This window comes from Electrona antarctica, assembly GCF_951216825.1.
Source record: "Electrona antarctica genome assembly, chromosome: 17".
Taxonomy (NCBI): domain Eukaryota; kingdom Metazoa; phylum Chordata; class Actinopteri; order Myctophiformes; family Myctophidae; genus Electrona; species Electrona antarctica.
In genome coordinates this window covers 1,310,425-1,329,955 of record NC_136798.1, presented here as the reverse complement: position 1 = coordinate 1,329,955, position 19,531 = coordinate 1,310,425, and the positions used below count along the sequence as shown (strand labels likewise).

Below are 19,531 nucleotides of genomic sequence, written 5' to 3'. Positions count from 1 at the left end.
GCCAGGCCGGCTCCGGGATGAATTTGGCTTCTCTGGTGCTGCTGACAAGTCAGTAAAACACATAAAAATCACACCTGTGTGAACTGAGTGGTGCAACTCCAGCCCCCCCCTCTCTCTCATTAGCAGGCAACAGTGCAGCACTATCTCTCTCTCTCCGTTTCTGGCACAACAGCGCCACTTTTGCCCCTACTGGTACTCATAGTCACAGTCACATAGGCACATAGGTTAACAGTTAACACATAGGTTAACACGGCCATTGCTGTTCCTTGGAGTGGTTGCACCACTCAAAAACAGTTCATAGTACCTACTGGACGTACATTAGTAGTACGTCGTGGCTATATTGAGCAGTTTATCACAAGCAAAGCAAAGCAAAGTTCTTTGTTTACCCAGGGTGAACTAAGCTCGACGAACTTGTTTACAGCCAGACCCTGCTCATAGAACATTTCATGGTAGGGGTTCAATGCCTTGCTCAAGGGCACTTCAGCGGTGGTAATTTTAACGTGCCGGTCCGGGGATACGAACTGGCGACCTTCCGCTAACAAGACCGCTCCGCAAACCGTTCGGCCACCGCTGCCCGCTGCTTTTCATGCACTCCACAGATGGAGTGCATGAAAAGATTTAACATGATACTGTAATATAGCTCCTCACACATTCATAGCGGCATACTGTACAATGCATGAATAGGCAGGAGAAGGGCGCACACCAAAAGTGCCAAAGGCCTAAGCAAGGCGATGAACAACGGCTGCACATAGCCACGATGCTGAAAGTCTAGTGGAGCGGGTTAACAGAAACCAATGTTTTCGACCTGTAAGGTCTTCTTCAGGGAACTGAACATTGTACTGTACAATGCACAAATAGGTGTGTTGTTGGGGGGGGGGGGGGGGGGGGGACAAAAGGGCCTGCAGCAGGGGTCTTTCTTTTCCACTATGGAACGGTCACTCCAGGTCACCACCCCACCACAACAACCAAAATGGAGTTCCCCCACCAGTCTCAGGAAGGATGTGCTTGTTGTATGTCAGTGTGCTGTGACTGAGTGGGCGCGGCTTATTATAATGAGGACGGATGTGTGCTGACATTCTTTGGGAAAAGCCAGACATTCTTTGTCCCTGACCCCACCCTGCCTGGGTCAAGTCTGCCCAGCAGGTTGTGGTACTACTAGTGGCAGGCAGCTGTCCCATTGTAGTGCCCTCCTCCCCCGTCCCCATCTCCTGCTGCCATTTGGTCCCTATAACCTCTGCTCCAGCCTCCTCCTCTCTTGACTTGACTTTTGTCAAGTAACCTCTGCTCCAGCCTCCTCCTCTGACAAAAGTCAAGTCAAGACACCTTTCATCGTCAGCAGACCTACAAGTTCATAGCGTGGCACTCTGTGTCGCGCTATGAGCTTGTAGATCTGCTGACATGACAATCTTTCATTGTCATGTCGTTACTTGCCTGCCTGATGAATTGAAAACGGTGGACCCTATTGTAAACAAGTGTAATGCTTGATGGTGTCGTCCACAGTTAACAGTTTTTGTATTGAGTTGTGCTTGTTGTAACTAAGGTACGTTTGGTGATCGGCTGGGTATGTATGTATGTATGTATGTATGTATGTATGTATGTATGTATGTATGTATGTATGTATGTATGTATGTATGTATGTATGTATGTATGTATGTATGTATGTCAGGGTAAGAATGGTGTGGTCCCTTATTGGCTGTTGATGGTGACGTAACTAAGGTACGTTTGGTGATCGGCTGGGTATGTATGTCAGGGTAAGAATGGTGTGGTCCCTTATTGGCTGTTGATGGTGACGTAACTAAGGTACGTTTGGTGATCGGCTGGGTATGTATGTCAGGGTAAGAATGGTGTGGTCCCTTATTGACTGTTGATGGTGACGTAACTAAGGTATGTTTCAAGGTAGGTATGAGGTCAATAACGGCTATAAAGGATTTAGAACAGCAGTTGTAATAGACATTAGTTAGTAGCAGTATTTGCGCGCTCTGCTTGCGCACAAGTAGGCCAGAGTTGGCACCTCATCATCTGTTATGACTGACCGTGACATTTGGTGTACCTTTTTGGCCGTGTCATCATTACAGGCGAAAATGTTAAAAAGCATTTCCAAAATACAGAAAATAGCTGATCCACAAGCTTGCATTATTTTTCTAAATAGCATACTGCATTTAGTTGTTCCTCCCCCCTTCCCTCTCTCTGCCCTTGTCATCTCTATCGACACCCTAGAGAGGTTATCCTTACCGTCTCCCTCCCTCCTCCGTCCCTGTCCGGCTATTCCCTGGGCTCGCCTCCTCCCCTTTGCAACATCATTGCAGTTTTGTCCTCCAAAAGAAAACCACTAGAAAGTAAAAAAACAGCTTTAATTTGAAGTGAGAGGAAAACAAACGTGCGCCACGCAGTCCCTGTCCCACCCCTGCTCCATTCTCTCTGCAGACAGTCCCTGTCCTCCTGCTCCATTCTCTCTACAGACAGTCCCTGTCCTCCTGCTCCATTCTCTCTACAGACAGTCCCTGTCCCACCCCTGCTCCATTCTCTCTACAGACAGTCCCTGTCCTCCTGCTCCATTCTCTCTACAGACAGTCCCTGTCCTCCTGCTCCATTCTCTCTACAGACAGTCCCTGTCCTCCTGCTCCATTCTCTCTACAGACAGTCCCTGTCCTCCTGCTCCATTCTCTCTACAGACAGTCCCTGTCCTCCTGCTCCATTCTCTCTACAGACAGTCCCTGTCCCACCCCTGCTCCATTCTCTCTACAGACAGTCCCTGTCCTCCTGCTCCATTCTCTCTACAGACAGTCCCTGTCCCACCCCTGCTCCATTCTCTCTACAGACAGTCCCTGTCCTCCTGCTCCATTCTCTCTACAGACAGTCCCTGTCCCACCCCTGCTCCATTCTCTCTACAGACAGTCCCTGTCCTCCTGCTCCATTCTCTCTACAGACAGTCCCTGTCCCACCCCTGCTCCATTCTCTCTACAGACAGTCCCTGTCCTCCTGCTCCATTCTCTCTACAGACAGTCCCTGTCCTCCTGCTCCATTCTCTCTACAGACAGTCCCTGTCCTCCTGCTCCATTCTCTCTACACAGTCCCTGTCCCACCCCTGCTCCATTCTCTCTACAGACAGTCCCTGTCCTCCTGCTCCATTCTCTCTACAGACAGTCCCTGTCCCACCCCTGCTCCATTCTCTCTACAGACAGTCCCTGTCCTCCTGCTCCATTCTCTCTACAGACAGTCCCTGTCCTCCTGCTCCATTCTCTCTACAGACAGTCCCTGTCCTCCTGCTCCATTCTCTCTACAGACAGTCCCTGTCCTCCTGCTCCATTCTCTCTACAGACAGTCCCTGTCCCACCCCTGCTCCAGTCTCTCTGCAGACAGTCCCTGTCCTCCTGCTCCATTCTCTCTACAGACAGTCCCTGTCCTCCTGCTCCATTCTCTCTACAGACAGTCCCTGTCCTCCTGCTCCATTCTCTCTACAGACAGTCCCTGTCCTCCTGCTCCATTCTCTCTACAGACAGTCCCTGTCCCACCCCTGCTCCATTCTCTCTACAGACAGTCCCTGTCCTCCTGCTCCATTCTCTCTACAGACAGTCCCTGTCCTCCTGCTCCATTCTCTCTACAGACAGTCCCTGTCCCACCCCTGCTCCATTCTCTCTACAGACAGTTCCTGTCCCACCCCTGCTCCATTCTCTCTACAGACAGTCCCTGTCCTCCTGCTCCATTCTCTCTACAGACAGTCCCTGTCCTCCTGCTCCATTCTCTCTACAGACAGTCCCTGTCCTCCTGCTCCATTCTCTCTACAGACAGTCCCTGTCCTCCTGCTCCATTCTCTCTACAGACAGTCCCTGTCCCACCCCTGCTCCCTTCTCTCTACAGACAGTCCCTGTCCCCCTGCTCCATTCTCTCTACAGACAGTCCCTGTCCTCCTGCTCCATTCTCTACAGACAGTCCCTGTCCCACCCCTGCTCCATTCTCTCTACAGACAGTCCCTGTCCTCCTGCTCCATTCTCTCTACACAGTCCCTGTCCTCCTGCTCCATTCTCTCTACAGACAGTCCCTGTCCTCCTGCTCCATTCTCTCTACAGACAGTCCTCCTCCTGCTCCATTCTCTCTACAGACAGTCCCTGTCCCACCCCTGCTCCATTCTCTCTACAGACAGTCCCTGTCCTCCTGCTCCATTCTCTCTACAGACAGTCCCTGTCCCACCCCTGCTCCATTCTCTCTACAGACAGTCCCAGTCCTCCTGCTCCATTCTCTCTACAGACAGTCCCTGTCCCACCCCTGCTCCATTCTCTCTACAGACAGTCCCTGTCCTCCTGCTCCATTCTCTCTACAGACAGTCCCTGTCCCACCCCTGCTCCATTCTCTCTACAGACAGTCCCTGTCCCACCCCTGCTCCATTCTCTCTACAGACAGTCCCTGTCCTCCTGCTCCATTCTCTCTACAGACAGTCCCTGTCCTCCTGCTCCATTCTCTCTACAGACAGTCCCTGTCCCACCCCTGCTCCATTCTCTCTACAGACAGTCCCTGTCCTCCTGCTCCATTCTCTCTACAGACAGTCCCTGTCCTCCTGCTCCATTCTCTCTACAGACAGTCCCTGTCCTCCTGCTCCATTCTCTCTACAGACAGTCCCTGTCCTCCTGCTCCATTCTCTCTACAGACAGTCCCTGTCCTCCTGCTCCATTCTCTCTACAGACAGTCCCTGTCCTCCTGCTCCATTCTCTCTACAGACAGTCCCTGTCCTCCTGCTCCATTCTCTCTACAGACAGTCCCTGTCCTCCTGCTCCATTCTCTCTACAGACAGTCCCTGTCCTCCTGCTCCATTCTCTCTACAGACAGTCCCTGTCCTCCTGCTCCATTCTCTCTACAGACAGTCCCTGTCCTCCTGCTCCATTCTCTCTGCAGACAGTCCCTGTCCTCCTGCTCCATTCTCTCTACAGACAGTCCCTGTCCTCCTGCTCCATTCTCTCTACAGACAGTCCCTGTCCTCCTGCTCCATTCTCTCTACAGACAGTCCCTGTCCTCCTGCTCCATTCTCTCTACAGACAGTCCCTGTCCTCCTGCTCCATTCTCTCTACAGACAGTCCCTGTCCTCCTGCTCCATTCTCTCTACAGACAGTCCCTGTACCACCCCTGCTCCATTCTCTCTACAGACAGTCCCTGTCCTCCTGCTCCATTCTCTCTACAGACAGTCCCTGTCCTCCTGCTCCATTCTCTCTACAGACAGTCCCTGTCCTCCTGCTCCATTCTCTCTACAGACAGTCCCTGTCCTCCTGCTCCATTCTCTCTACAGACAGTCCCTGTCCTCCTGCTCCATTCTCTCTACAGACAGTCCCTGTACCACCCCTGCTCCATTCTCTCTACAGACAGTCCCTGTCCTCCTGCTCCATTCTCTCTACAGACAGTCCCTGTCCTCCTGCTCCATTCTCTCTACAGACAGTCCCTGTCCTCCTGCTCCATTCTCTCTACAGACAGTCCCTGTCCTCCTGCTCCATTCTCTCTACAGACAGTCCCTGTCCTCCTGCTCCATTCTCTCTACAGACAGTCCCTGTCCTCCTGCTCCATTCTCTCTACAGACAGTCCCTGTCCTCCTGCTCCATTCTCTCTACAGACAGTCCCTGTCCCACTCCTGCTCCATTCTCTCTACAGACAGTCCCTGTCCTCCTGCTCCATTCTCTCTACAGACAGTCCCTGTCCCACCCCTGCTCCATTCTCTCTACAGACAGTCCCTGTCCTCCTGCTCCATTCTCTCTACAGACAGTCCCTGTCCTCCTGCTCCATTCTCTCTACAGACAGTCCCTGTCCTCCTGCTCCATTCTCTCTACAGACAGTCCCTGTCCTCCTGCTCCATTCTCTCTACAGACAGTCCCTGTCCCACCCCTGCTCCATTCTCTCTACAGACAGTCCCTGTCCTCCTGCTCCATTCTCTCTACAGACAGTCCCTGTCCTCCTGCTCCATTCTCTCTACAGACAGTCCCTGTCCCACCCCTGCTCCATTCTCTCTACAGACAGTTCCTGTCCCACCCCTGCTCCATTCTCTCTACAGACAGTCCCTGTCCTCCTGCTCCATTCTCTCTACAGACAGTCCCTGTCCTCCTGCTCCATTCTCTCTACAGACAGTCCCTGTCCTCCTGCTCCATTCTCTCTACAGACAGTCCCTGTCCCACCCCTGCTCCCTTCTCTCTACAGACAGTCCCTGTCCCCCTGCTCCATTCTCTCTACAGACAGTCCCTGTCCTCCTGCTCCATTCTCTACAGACAGTCCCTGTCCCACCCCTGCTCCATTCTCTCTACAGACAGTCCCTGTCCTCCTGCTCCATTCTCTCTACACAGTCCCTGTCCTCCTGCTCCATTCTCTCTACAGACAGTCCCTGTCCTCCTGCTCCATTCTCTCTACAGACAGTCCTCCTCCTGCTCCATTCTCTCTACAGACAGTCCCTGTCCCACCCCTGCTCCATTCTCTCTACAGACAGTCCCTGTCCTCCTGCTCCATTCTCTCTACAGACAGTCCCTGTCCCACCCCTGCTCCATTCTCTCTACAGACAGTCCCAGTCCTCCTGCTCCATTCTCTCTACAGACAGTCCCTGTCCCACCCCTGCTTCATTCTCTCTACAGACAGTCCCTGTCCTCCTGCTCCATTCTCTCTACAGACAGTCCCTGTCCCACCCCTGCTCCATTCTCTCTACAGACAGTCCCTGTCCCACCCCTGCTCCATTCTCTCTACAGACAGTCCCTGTCCTCCTGCTCCATTCTCTCTACAGACAGTCCCTGTCCTCCTGCTCCATTCTCTCTACAGACAGTCCCTGTCCCACCCCTGCTCCATTCTCTCTACAGACAGTCCCTGTCCTCCTGCTCCATTCTCTCTACAGACAGTCCCTGTCCTCCTGCTCCATTCTCTCTACAGACAGTCCCTGTCCTCCTGCTCCATTCTCTCTACAGACAGTCCCTGTCCTCCTGCTCCATTCTCTCTACAGACAGTCCCTGTCCTCCTGCTCCATTCTCTCTACAGACAGTCCCTGTCCTCCTGCTCCATTCTCTCTACAGACAGTCCCTGTCCTCCTGCTCCATTCTCTCTACAGACAGTCCCTGTCCTCCTGCTCCATTCTCTCTACAGACAGTCCCTGTCCTCCTGCTCCATTCTCTCTACAGACAGTCCCTGTCCCACCCCTGCTCCATTCTCTCTACAGACAGTCCCTGTCCTCCTGCTCCATTCTCTCTGCAGACAGTCCCTGTCCTCCTGCTCCATTCTCTCTACAGACAGTCCCTGTCCTCCTGCTCCATTCTCTCTACAGACAGTCCCTGTCCTCCTGCTCCATTCTCTCTACAGACAGTCCCTGTCCTCCTGCTCCATTCTCTCTACAGACAGTCCCTGTCCTCCTGCTCCATTCTCTCTACAGACAGTCCCTGTCCTCCTGCTCCATTCTCTCTACAGACAGTCCCTGTCCTCCTGCTCCATTCTCTCTACAGACAGTCCCTGTCCTCCTGCTCCATTCTCTCTACAGACAGTCCCTGTCCTCCTGCTCCATTCTCTCTACAGACAGTCCCTGTCCTGCAGCTCCATTCTCTCTACAGACAGTCCCTGTCCTCCTGCTCCATTCTCTCTACAGACAGTCCCTGTCCTCCTGCTCCATTCTCTCTACAGACAGTCCCTGTCCTCCTGCTCCATTCTCTCTACAGACAGTCCCTGTCCTCCTGCTCCATTCTCTCTACAGACAGTCCCTGTCCTCCTGCTCCATTCTCTCTACAGACAGTCCCTGTCCTCCTGCTCCATTCTCTCTACAGACAGTCCCTGTCCCACCCCTGCTCCATTCTCTCTACAGACAGTCCCTGTCCTCCTGCTCCATTCTCTCTACAGACAGTCCCTGTCCTCCTGCTCCATTCTCTCTACAGACAGTCCCTGTCCCACCCCTGCTCCATTCTCTCTACAGACAGTCCCTGTCCTCCTGCTCCATTCTCTCTGCAGACAGTCCCTGTCCTCCTGCTCCATTCTCTCTACAGACAGTCCCTGTCCTCCTGCTCCATTCTCTCTACAGACAGTCCCTGTCCTCCTGCTCCATTCTCTCTGCAGTTCAGCAAACACTGGAAATATCCATTATTATTTTAATTCACCTATAATCTAAGCTCCCCTTTGTGCTCTGTGGTTGTGAATCAATAGACTGCCACTCCTGTGCAATGAAATGAATCTATTCTGAGGCATCTAAGCATGGAAGGGCATCAAGGTGTATACTCGTTGGTGTCAGGAGGAAACCTCATAACTCCCATTTTTGAGGTTTTTGATTTTTTTTGTGTGGCATAAATCAGTGCTATTGAACTCCCTTTAGGTCTGTGTGTTGTTTCGAAAATATTGAACCAATGGAAAGTAGTAAAAAGTGCTTTGGACAAAACCTCTTAACTCCATTGGAACCTCAAAATGTCCACTAAAGCAACTAACTCCACCACCTCTCCCCCTCTCATGGAAGTAATTGACACTATATAAAGTTACAACACCAACTTTGATGAGGCTGTATTGCTTTGTTTTAAAAATATAAGGTTTTCTTAATTTCCTGAAAAATGTATGTTTCTTTTGGAGTTACGAGGTTTCCAACAGAGATATGTTTGTGAATTATACGATACTTAACACTGCTGAAATGACAAATGGGCATTATTAAACCATTTTGGGCGGGAACCCCTTTTGGTGTTTTAAAGCATTGTTATACTTTAGCTATTGAAAAATAGCAGACCTACAAGTTCATAGCCGCGTGCCGCGCTATGAACTTGTAGGTCTGCTATTTTTGAAAAATCGTGAAAATGTGCCTCAAATCTTTGAATATATATATTCTTTTAGAGTTTCAGTTTTTAACTCAAATCTTTGCTTCTGGAGGGTCCCTGGAACAACATATTTTCAGATGGGGGGTCAGCGGCATATTACATATCATTTTTGGGGTCCTTGACATGAAATATTGAGAACCACTGATATAGAAACATGTTTTTTTAAGACATTTTTTTAAATTTCTTTGTCAGGCCTAAATGGGTTAAACGTTACCTCAGTGATTCAAAATGAAAGACGGAGGTGGAACACAAACCACATTTTATTCCTCCAACAGATATAGAAATATATATTTTAGTGTGAAAACAACTCGAATATTTATTAAAACCTTTCTAACTTAAACTAAAATGCAAAACCATCTTCCAACTGGTAAAAATCCAACTGCATTTCAAACTTTCAAAAGAACATTACAAAAATCTCACGGTTTGAGCCAAATTACAAACCCCCAAACACCCTTTGCAGAACTTTGACTGTGCAGAACTGAATGTGAATGTTAAGGCCTGAGCAGCAGCAGGGTAGGTAGACACTCGCTGACTGTTGAAAAGTGTGTGAAATTCGATACCAGCAGGTCAGCAAGCTGTCTCCCAAGACAGCAGATCTATAATCTGCCTGTGGTGTCGGATAACTACCATGACACATTGAAATCAGAAGCAACAGAATCCAGTCCATATCTTATATTCAGCCTTTAGAATTTAGACATGGATGGAACCCTTCTAGAGTTCACAGCAGCTGGTGATTTAAATTAACATACTGCGCGCGCAGCGCGCGCACGCACGCACGCACAGTTTATAGAATTGATAGTTAAAGGGAGGTGTCAAGTCATATTCTTTTTGTTAAAACTCTAGCTCCACATTCCAACAGCAATCACTATCACAGTGTTTGTTCAGTAACAGGGGTCTGTCTGTCTCCCCATCTTTCCAGCTCTTTGGTAAGCTGAAAATAAATCAGGATCAGGATACCAATTGTACATAATCAGGAGAGAACTGAAATTGGAAGTGATGAAACATCACAAACGTCTGGTTTCCCTGCCTGAAAATGCATGTTCTGTTTATGAAAGAGCTGGAGAGAGATGGGGGAGATCCTGTTGCTGAACGAACACAATCACAATATAGAGCTTTAACTTGAGTTTGGTACAGAAGTTGGTAAGAAGAAATGCAAACCTACTCAGAACCGCTGAGCTTTAAAACACAAAGTAGGTGTACTGGGTTTTGTTTTCCATTTTGGTTTTTCCTTTTTAACATATAAAATTCAAAAATAAAACAGCATGTAAACGAGCCAAAGAAAATATTTGCTTTTTCAAGTGCAAGAATTAGCAGCAAAACCCCCAGATGAAGCCAAACATGCCCTGGCTTGGACATTTTCACGGACTTCCTCCGAGGTCAGGAGGTTCTCAAAGTAATTGAGTTTCTCTTAGGTAAGGTGCTACCAGGAGAGACAGGAATCAAGATGTTCATTTATCTTGGATTCATGGACCTTGACTTGGCACACGGGACAGCTGACCCCATCGGAGGCAGAGGAAGAGGAAGAGGAGGGAGCTCCCGTACGCAGTCCAGAGGTGGAAGGATGGGAGGCAGAGGAAGAGGAGGGAGCTCCCGTACGCAGTCCAGAGGTGGAAGGATGGGAGGCAGAGGAGGAGGAGGGAGCTCCCGTACGCAGTCCAGAGGTGGAAGAGACAGAAGGATGGGAGGAAGGGAAGGAAGTGTTGGTGGAGGTAGAAGAGGTTGTCGCCTGGTGTGAGGAGGAGGAGGGCATTTTGGCTACCACTGAAGAAGAGGCATGAGCGGAGGGGGGGCTGACCCTTGGCCTTTTCACTTCTGGAGACGTTGGTGACGACTCGCTGCCCAGCGCCTCCCGGAGGAAGCTAATGATGTCTGCTCCCGAGTCATCCAATGGTCTCTTCCTAGACGCTCCAGATCCAGCAATGCTGTTACGATTAGCATGTTCAGAATGATTGGAGTGGTTAGGTTTAGCAGAGCTGGTGTTGGATGTCGTTGGAAACACAGATGGATGTTTGGACTCTTCTTTTTTGACTGTGAAAAAGCCAGGCTTAGTTGGTTTAGCAGAGCTGGGTTTGGATGTCGCTGGAAACACAGATGTGTGTTTGGACTCTTCTTTTTTGACTGTGTTAAAGCTAGGCTTATGTGTAGTAGCAATGGCAGTGGAAAGGCTACTTTCAGAACCAGTGGAGGAGGCATTCCTGTTAGACGACGGCACCGCCGGGCCTCCTGTAGTCTCATCTGGTGGCTTTGAAACTGTGGCCGAGGGAGAACTTGTCTTGAGGGGTCTTCTGTTGAAGATGTCCGCTATAGAACCATTTGTGGTCTTCGGGTCTCCTCTCCCTCTGATGCCGGATGGGATACTGGTCCCCGGTCCGCGGGGAAGGGGTTTGGGAAGTTTAACCGGTGAGCCGTTGACGTTTGTGAAATATCTGGTGTTGCCGACAGACCTCTTCTTGGGTGGCCCCTGTACCTTAGAGGGACCCGTCCTGTTCCAGGGGGAGGCAGTGGGGCTACCGAGCCTACCCTGAAGGGAGGGGGAGGCGTTGGTCTGGGATGAAGGGGAGAAGAGGGGCTTCTTCGGAGAGAAGGCAGGGCTTGAGGTCGAGGGTCTGGAATTCCCTCCTCCAAGGAGGAGTCCTTTCCCACTGAAAGGAATAAAACTACGGATGTCCTGTAAGCCAGAACCTGACGGGGGAGAAAATAATGTCACATTTTAAATTATGAACTACTTCTTACTACTACTACTATATAATGCTTTATAAATAATGGACTATTCCTAAGTATTTCATGTGCGTACTTGATGAGGTTTTGGGCACATTGGTGGTCACTGGGTCATATATTACAATAAATGTTTGCACTATTGTGTATTTTTGTCCGACATAATGGGAATAGGTTTTTCACTGACCAGTCACCATTAGCAGGACATTAAATATCTACTGGAGTTTATTGTATTCTAAATATACAGCTGGGAGGAGAAACAGTGAAATGGGGGGAACACTGGTGGCTTAATAACACTAATGAACGTTACGCACATGAACTGTATTCAATTCATCTCTCTTCACTCCATACATGATACATAAACATAGCCTCTTTTAAACCGCTTTATTTCATGTTTCACATTTTCAATTCAATAAAACAAGTCAATAAAATGTAACTGAAATTAACTAAACATCATTGAGATAGTAAGATATCGGATTGACTAATAGAGTTTAGAGACACGATTGTTTCATGATTCGATAATCATGCAGTCTGTTGACAAAATATCAGGAATGGAGCTGAGATTGTAGATATTTTTTTCACTGAATTATATTACTATTTTCGCTAAATGATCTATTATTATAGGCCCCAAATAAATACGGATGCTATGGTTCATGTGTTTATGTCGCTTGAAATGTAAAATAGTGTAACAATACATGCCACTTGTGTAGACTTAAATTACTTTTAGGGTATAGTTTGAATTGCTACCATAATGGACACTCCAAAATTATATTTCCTCAAAACTCTAACGAATCACTGTATGCTTTGGAAAGTGGTCAGCACACAGAAGTAATGTGAAGCATACCCTGTGATTCACAGTCAATGGCGTAAACATGGTCAGATCACCGGTACTGTTCCATTAACTAAATGCTAATCACCTGTGGTCGGTTTGGAGCTCTTGCCGTTTCCTGGAGCTTGCATCTCAGGGGTCTTGGTCGGTTTGGAACTCTTGCCGTTTCCTGGAGCCTGCATCTCAGGGGTCTTGGTCGGTTTGGAACTCTTGCCGTTTCCTGGAGCTTGCATCTCAGGGGTCTTGGTCGGTTTGGAGCTCTTGCTGTTTCCTGGAGCTTGCATCTCAGGGATCTTCTCGTCTTTGCTGCCTGCCACTGCTTTTCCCTTCTTCTTGTATCCCTCTGGCTCCTTCACCTTGATATAGGTTCCTCCACAGCTGCGTCGGTGGTCCTCCCACCAGTTGTCCAGAGCGGACGGCGCGCGGTTCATGGCCCTTTTCACGTAGCCCAGGTAGGGCTTGCGGCTCTGGCAGGGCCCGTTACAGCGCCACCAGTGCGTCCGGTAAGCATCAACCTCATCATTGAAGGAGTGGTAGATCTGCCGAGTGGATGGAATGGAGTGAGAGACGAGAGAAGAAGATTACCCAGAGAAAGACAAATACTTGAATTCATGGCTTTATTTTGTTTGTCGCATTCCTAAGCCAATAATTTGACGACCAGCAGTGGTTCCCTATGGAGACACAAAGGACTCATCTCTTGGAAGTTGCGAAGAGTAGAGTAAATACTCCAGCTCCATATATGGAGCTCTAGGATCAACCAATCAACGCCCAAATATGGAGTTTGTGATGTCAGACTTAGATAGGTTAGACTAGAATAGTCCATATATGGAGTACCAATATTCAGTGGGTAATTCTGGCGACCTATCAAATACCCATATGACGTGAAAGTGAGTGAAAGCCATTTGTGTTTCCATAGGGAACCAACCACTGCTAGTCATCAAATTATTGGTTTAGGAATGCGAGTGACAAAAACTAAAAAAGTAGGTCGGGAGTGGCTTATTGTGAATTCCAAGTCTCCATGGGGTGAGTGAGTAATCGATATAAAAAAGTAATTTGGGGGGTGAACTATCCCATTAAGCTCATTGGTATTACACCAAAATCTGTACAGCTTAACACTTTGACGCCATACTCCGCGTTCCCCGCGTTTTAATCAAATGTTCTACGCTGCCTAGATTGTTCCTTTAGATCATACAATGAAGTATCTGGGCTTTTGATCGTCGAAATTCCGCCGAAGATAGCTTGCGCCGTGGGTTTACATTCCATCGCACCAATCGCCATCTTGCTACGGTACATGGAGGGGGGTGTGAGGCTGTTGTAGTCAGACAAAACCTCCGTTCACTTGCATTGGACTCAATTTCCCAGAAGCCCTTTTATTTTTTTCTATCGATTACTCACCGGGTACAGGCTTTAGTTCCGACGCTATTATTGGTCAGACAGTCATTAAACCGACAACCTACACCTCAAACCCTAACCTAACCATAACCGCAAGCACGGGAGCAGCGCATGTTCGACCGCTAGTCCGACCGTTGTTCCCGCATGTTGGACTAATGCTCCGTTGGAATTACCATCGGATCCCATTACGAATAGCGAAAATAGACAATCTACAATTTTGATCTTGATTGGGCATGTTGTCTCTTGATAACACGCCCAGAATAGGGATGCCAGGGTGAAAGTGGTTAAAGGTAAACGTCAACTAAGATGCAACAGAACTTAGAGACATTGTGGTGTCATTATAATTTATAAATGTACAGTACTGTTTTTTTCCCTGAGTGTAGTGACACTTTGGATTGTATGACTTGACGCGCCTCTACAGGGAAGTGGAGAGCAGTGATTGTGCCTGTAATCTGGAATGTTAGGTTTGTACATTTATGGGCCATTTAAATTAATTTGAACAAGACAATGAATAAGTGTGTGGTGAGTTCAGCGGTTCTTAAATCATGATGACTGAAAATGTCTTTGATGAAATCTACATCTGCATACTAGTGAGAAGGGGTCTGGGGAAGTCATTGGAGTCAGTGTTTGCATTGCAGATATAATGGAATGACTTACAGAGATTTTGGTCCCCGTTTCCGTGTTGATTCTGTTCATGTGTTTACAGAACTCCGGTCCATGCCCGTCTCTGTCTCGATTGTTCTGGGTCACAAACAGCAGCGCGTGGATCATTTCATGGAGGAGGGTCTGGAGGAAGTGTTGAGCACAATTAGTATCGTAATCGTAAAGTATAAAATTAATAACATAAAATATTGCCCTTATCTCTGCATGGCCATTAGTCAGACTTGATATGTCAATTAAATTGATTGACATAAGATTTGGGGGTAAGTTCCTATCGTGCAAAATGCAAAGATCTGTCCAACTACAACTAATCTCTGTTATGGGGGTCAAATATTTTCTATTGTACGTATCAAATTGGGAGTCCTTGAGGTGCATTTTATTTTTTTATTTTTGAGGGGTGCCAGCCCCTCCTATACACAGGTTTAATGTTTGTCTTTAGTTCAATGTTTGTTTTGTAAACGCCATTGACAATGAAGGGAAAAATGTCATAATGTGCATCATTACTTCATATTGTCTCTTTATTGTTAATGGCGTTTAATGTTTGTGTTGGCACCGTTTGTTTTATATCACCATTACATCCCCTAATCAACATGAGTTGACACTTCACACGGGTGTGATTTTTTAGAAATACTTGAATAGAGTGTCAGTGTTTACCTCCACCAGGTCCCGCCTGGGGCGGAGCTTCAGGAGGGGGGCACTGAGTCTGATGGAACACAGTCCACCGCGACCTTCATAAGAACACACACCTGCACACCTGGAGGGGGAATCAGTAGGATATTTAGTTAGTATCATTTATTTTATATAACACTGTACGTTGTAGTAATTCCCCAGTGTGTTAATAATGTGTCCATTGGGCTCTATGCACACACGCGACATTTTGGAAAGTGCATCTGCACCCCAGGGATCCTTGAGGATGTCCCAAGACCAAGGGGTACTCCCCAGGCAGACTTGAGATTATTGATATTTACAATAAGAACATGACTATGCTAACATGTTTCATGAATCTTTTTCTCATGCACAATATGACCTTTAGACAACAATTCAATTACTTTAACCAAAACACAAATATTTCATCATCATCATATGAAATGAGGGTCCATCATGGTCTCATTAAAGTAAATATGGGGGTCCCTGCTTGACTTACAGTGTCATCCTCGGGCTCCACTTGACCTCGACCCCGCAGAGTTTCCCCCAGAAGAACTTGTCGTTGAAGGTCAGGAACATGGCTCGGACGTCGGGGCTCGGGTCCATCATCTCCCACGACGCATCCACGATGGACAGCGGCCTCTCTGGGTCTCTGCTGCCGTGACCACCTCCTCCTGGCTCCACGGTGGTGGGCTTATTATTAGTATAATTATTATTACTCACGTTGTTATTACTTTGAGTGGAATCGCTGCTCGGCCACAGCAAGCCCGAGTCCGACTCGTGTTCAATGTCGAACTGCTCCTGCAGCTGCAGGGCGAGGATAAAATCTGCGTCCATGTTTTGTTTGTTGATCAACAACAGAAGAGAAGAGACGTGGCTTGTGTTTGGGAATGTAGAGTCAAGTGTAGCCGTTTAGCTATAACTGTCTAGCGTGTAGGGCTCTGTATCAAACATATGGAAAGACAACACTACTCTACTATATCATATCATAATTAATGACCTCGTTTTCCTAACGTTTTCTTAACATTTTTTCCTCCTCCACCTATCACATCATCACGACCACCAAACCTAAACCGTAAAGACAGATTCAGGCGCCAGACTCCGCCAGTTGAATGTTTTTAGGTTTGTACTTTGCTGTTCCGGGGCTTGTTTTTTTTTAAAGAGATGAATTCTGGGATATGTAGTTTCTCCACGTTGCCAGTGCGGAGCTAAAGGGAAAACGTAACCCTGCGTTTTTGCAGCCACAACAAAAAGTGATATCATCATTGATTTACTCGCCAGTATTATGATATTATCGTGTTCGTATTTACATGATATATTATTCACCGAGTGCTATAGGGAAAAACTACTGTAATGTTATTTTAATACTATTTCAAATAACTCAGTTCATTATTAACGTGACGTCACGCTGGGTTGGACACTTGTTGGCCACCAATATTGTTCCTGACCCTCGTGACGTTCCAGGCAGTGTTGCCATGTCCGCTTAATATAAGCGACTTTGGGCATATTTTTCTGTAAAGTACCTTGCATACATTTGATTGATGTATTTATTAACAGTTTGCAGAATTACAGTACATATTAAATATTAAATATATGTAAATATTGGTAATTGTTGGTTTAAAACCAGTGATTCTCACACATTTCCATGTCAAGGACCTCCAGAATATGAATGTATTTGTTCAACTAAAGGAGGACCCAGTGTACTCTCTGCTGCCCCATCTGGCGGAGTCAGGTTAGGAGGACCCTACATCTAGACATATTTTGTGCCAGGGACCCCCATTACAAGATTAGTGTTGAACTTGTTGATAAAATGTTTCAAAGAATATTCCTCATTTTTTCCTCGTGATCGTTTTGAAAATAGCAGATCTATAAGCTCACGCGTTGTGAGCTTGTAGATCTGCTATTTTCAAATGGCAATTTGAATTCGTCTGCTTGTTTTCATAGAACTGGTTGCTTATTTCTCTCACACAATCTGGCAACACTGGTTTCAGGGTGGGTGCTGTCAACCCAGGGTCCGGCAGCTTCCTGTTTGGGTCACTGCTGCTGCTGATGTGAGCTCCTTTCTTTCTTCAATTTCGTTAGTTTAATAACGTTAATAACATTTAACGTTCGTTGTTTACAGCGTTTTTGGAGATCATGGCGGACACGACGGGGAGTCGGCTGCGCAAGCAGCTGGAATCGGCCAACTTCGACCCGCAGCACTACGTCAAGCAGCTGTCCCAGCAGTCCGACGGCGACAGGGACCTCCAGGAGCACCGCCAGAAGATCCAGACGCTGGCCGACGAGACGGCGCAGAACCTGAAGAAGAACGTCTACAAGAACTACCGGCAGTTCATCGAGACGGCCAAGGAGATCTCCTACCTGGAGAGCGAGATGTACCAGCTGAGCCACATCCTCACGGAGCAGAAGAGCATTATGGAGAGCATCACCCAGGTAGGTAGGGTGTCCAGTAGCCCCATATGTGCCCCATATGAGAGGGCACATATGGGGCTAGGCTAGGTGTCCAGATGTCCCTCTGCGTGGGACAGTCCCTCATTCCCAAGACCTTTCAGGCGTCCCACAAATTGAGACCCTGTCCCACATTGTGACTGGCAGGCAATTGCATCAGTGTTACTATTATTATTGTGGCAGCGGTGGCCGAACGGATAGCGGCGCGGTCTTGATACCGGAAGATTCCTAGTTCGAATCAGCCGTCCGACACGTTAAAATTACCACCGCTGAAGTGCCCTTGAACAAGGCATTGAACCACTACGATGAAATGTGTTCTATGAGCAGGGCCTGGCTGGAAACAAGTTCTTGAGCTTAGCCCAGATACCCTGGGTAAATATAGATTTCATTTCATTTCATTTCACTTCAAATGCCATAATAGTTCGTCCCCTAATAGTAGTTGGCCTTCTGTTGTAAAGCTCTCTCATTGTCTCTTCCTGCAAGATGTGTTTAGGCCTGTTAAAATAGCATACAAATAAAGCATGATTTTAAAACAAAATGTGACTCTTCTTAATGTGACCACCGCGCTCTGACTGTAGGTGGCGCTACCCGTTCAAAACATATCAAAATAACGGTAGTGGGTCCGTCGCACACACCAAGACTTCAGTTCAAATTGTTTATTTCATATTGTCCTGTCCCTGTTCAAATATGAAATAAACAATTTGAACTGAAGTCTTGGTGTGTGCCAATAGGCCTATGGTCGAATATGACATCAAGGCATTTAATAGCAACTCAAGCAGTAAGTTGCTAACCCGGTACTCCAGTATCGCTTGTGTGGGGCAAGTGGGATGGGGGGGGACCCCGCCCCCGCCCCCCATCCCACTTGTCCCACACAAGCGATACTTCTGTCCCTCAAATTAACCGTTTGGATCTGGTCACCCTACACGCAGGCCCTGCTGTCCACGGACAAGGACGAGACGTCGAAGGAGATGCTGGCCGCCTTCCCCAAGGAGACTGAGGAGGTGAAGCAGAGGACGCTGACCTCGCTGCTGGAGAAGGTGGAGGGTGGCAAGAACATCATGGACACCCCGGGGAGGCACCTGGTCTACAACGGCGACCTCGCCGAGTTCGACGTGGACAACATGGCCCTCATCCAGAAGGTCCACGCCTTCCTGATGAACGACTGCCTGCTGATCGCCACCTGGCTGCCCAACCGCCGCGGCACGGTCAAGTACAAGTACAACGCCCTGTACGACCTGGAGAGCTTCGCCGTGGTCAACGTGAAGGACAACCCGCCCATGAAGGACATGTTCAAGATCCTCATGTTCCCCGACAGCCGCATCTTCCAGGCGGAGAACAGCAAGGTCAAGAAGGAGTGGCTGGAGATCCTGGACGAGACCAAGAAGAACAAGGTGACCAAGGACCGGCACAAGAAGGAGGAGGAGGTCCCCAACTCACCCGTGAGGACCGAGGAGTCCACCAACCCCTTCGACGACGAGGACGAGGTCGAGCCTCTGGACTCGGAGCAGGAGGCCGTGAACCTGAGCCTGGAGTGGATCCAGGAGCTGCCCGAGGACCTGGACGTGTGCATCGCCCAGCGGGACTTTGAGGGCGCCGTGGACCTGCTGGACAAGCTCAACGAGCACCTCCGGGACCAGCCCGTCAGCCAGAGGGTCAAGGAGCTGCGGTCCAAGGTGGAGGAGCGCGTGCGCCAGCTGACCGAGGTGCTGGTGTTCGAGCTGTCTCCTGACCGCTCGCTCCGCGGCGGACCCAAGGCCACCCGGCGGGCCGTGTCCCAGCTCATCAGATTGGGTACATGACTATGACTCTCTCTCACTTATCAGACCTTTACAGTAGGATCTGCATACTTGACGAATATGTATATTTTGTAAAATATACATGCGTGTCCCTTATTTATACTAAATTTGCATTTGACTAGATAGAGCAATATTTCTCTTCCTCTTGCCATTGAAAAAAAGAAAATCATATTCTGAAAGTATTCTTAATAATAAAGCATTATAATTGGTAAATGAACACTCCCTTCCTTTAGGCCATTTAAACTTAAGAATATTAC

The 19,531-nt window shown here is 48.2% G+C and overlaps 2 protein-coding genes across 10 annotated transcripts in view; one reads left to right on the top strand and one right to left on the bottom strand.

Moving 5' to 3' along the window:
* Positions 1-9,031: 9,031 nt before the first annotated feature.
* sprtn (SprT-like N-terminal domain) lies at positions 9,032-15,874 on the bottom strand. The gene is made up of 5 exons (XM_079526203.1): positions 15,530-15,874; positions 15,040-15,139; positions 14,383-14,511; positions 12,422-12,872; positions 9,032-11,471 (listed from the first exon to the last, which is right to left on the bottom strand). The coding sequence occupies exons 1-5, from the start codon at positions 15,865-15,867 to the stop codon at positions 10,210-10,212; spliced, it is 2,280 nt and encodes a 759-aa protein (XP_079382329.1). The 5' UTR covers positions 15,868-15,874; the 3' UTR covers positions 9,032-10,209.
* exoc8 (exocyst complex component 8) overlaps positions 15,618-19,531 on the top strand; it is a 117,410-nt gene continuing 113,496 nt past the window's right edge. For 6 of the 9 annotated variants that reach the window (XR_013792077.1, XR_013792078.1, XR_013792079.1 and 3 more), the window contains exons 1-3: positions 16,082-16,152; positions 17,153-17,463; positions 18,408-19,269. Coding sequence is in view for 3 of the 9 variants with exons in the window: in XM_079526204.1 (XP_079382330.1) it covers positions 16,143-16,152; positions 17,153-17,463; positions 18,408-19,269 (1,183 nt within the window). In the remaining 6 variants the exon portion in view is untranslated. Of the gene's footprint in view, positions 15,719-16,081; positions 16,153-16,996; positions 17,082-17,152; positions 17,464-18,407; positions 19,270-19,531 lie in introns of those variants that run through there. The other 3 variants (XM_079526204.1, XM_079526206.1, XM_079526205.1) reach the window with 3 other exon arrangements.

Coding starts and splice junctions, on each gene's coding strand:
- sprtn (XM_079526203.1), bottom strand. CDS start 15,867: ATGGACGCAGATTTTATCCTCGCCCTGCAGCTGCAGGAGCAGTTCGAC. Junction 14,512..15,039: donor CCAGGCGGGACCTGGTGGAG/GTAAACACTGAC, acceptor CACTTCCTCCAG/ACCCTCCTCCATGAAATGAT. Junction 11,472..12,421: donor GAGCTCCAAACCGACCACAG/GTGATTAGCATT, acceptor CTCCCCCGTCAG/GTTCTGGCTTACAGGACATC.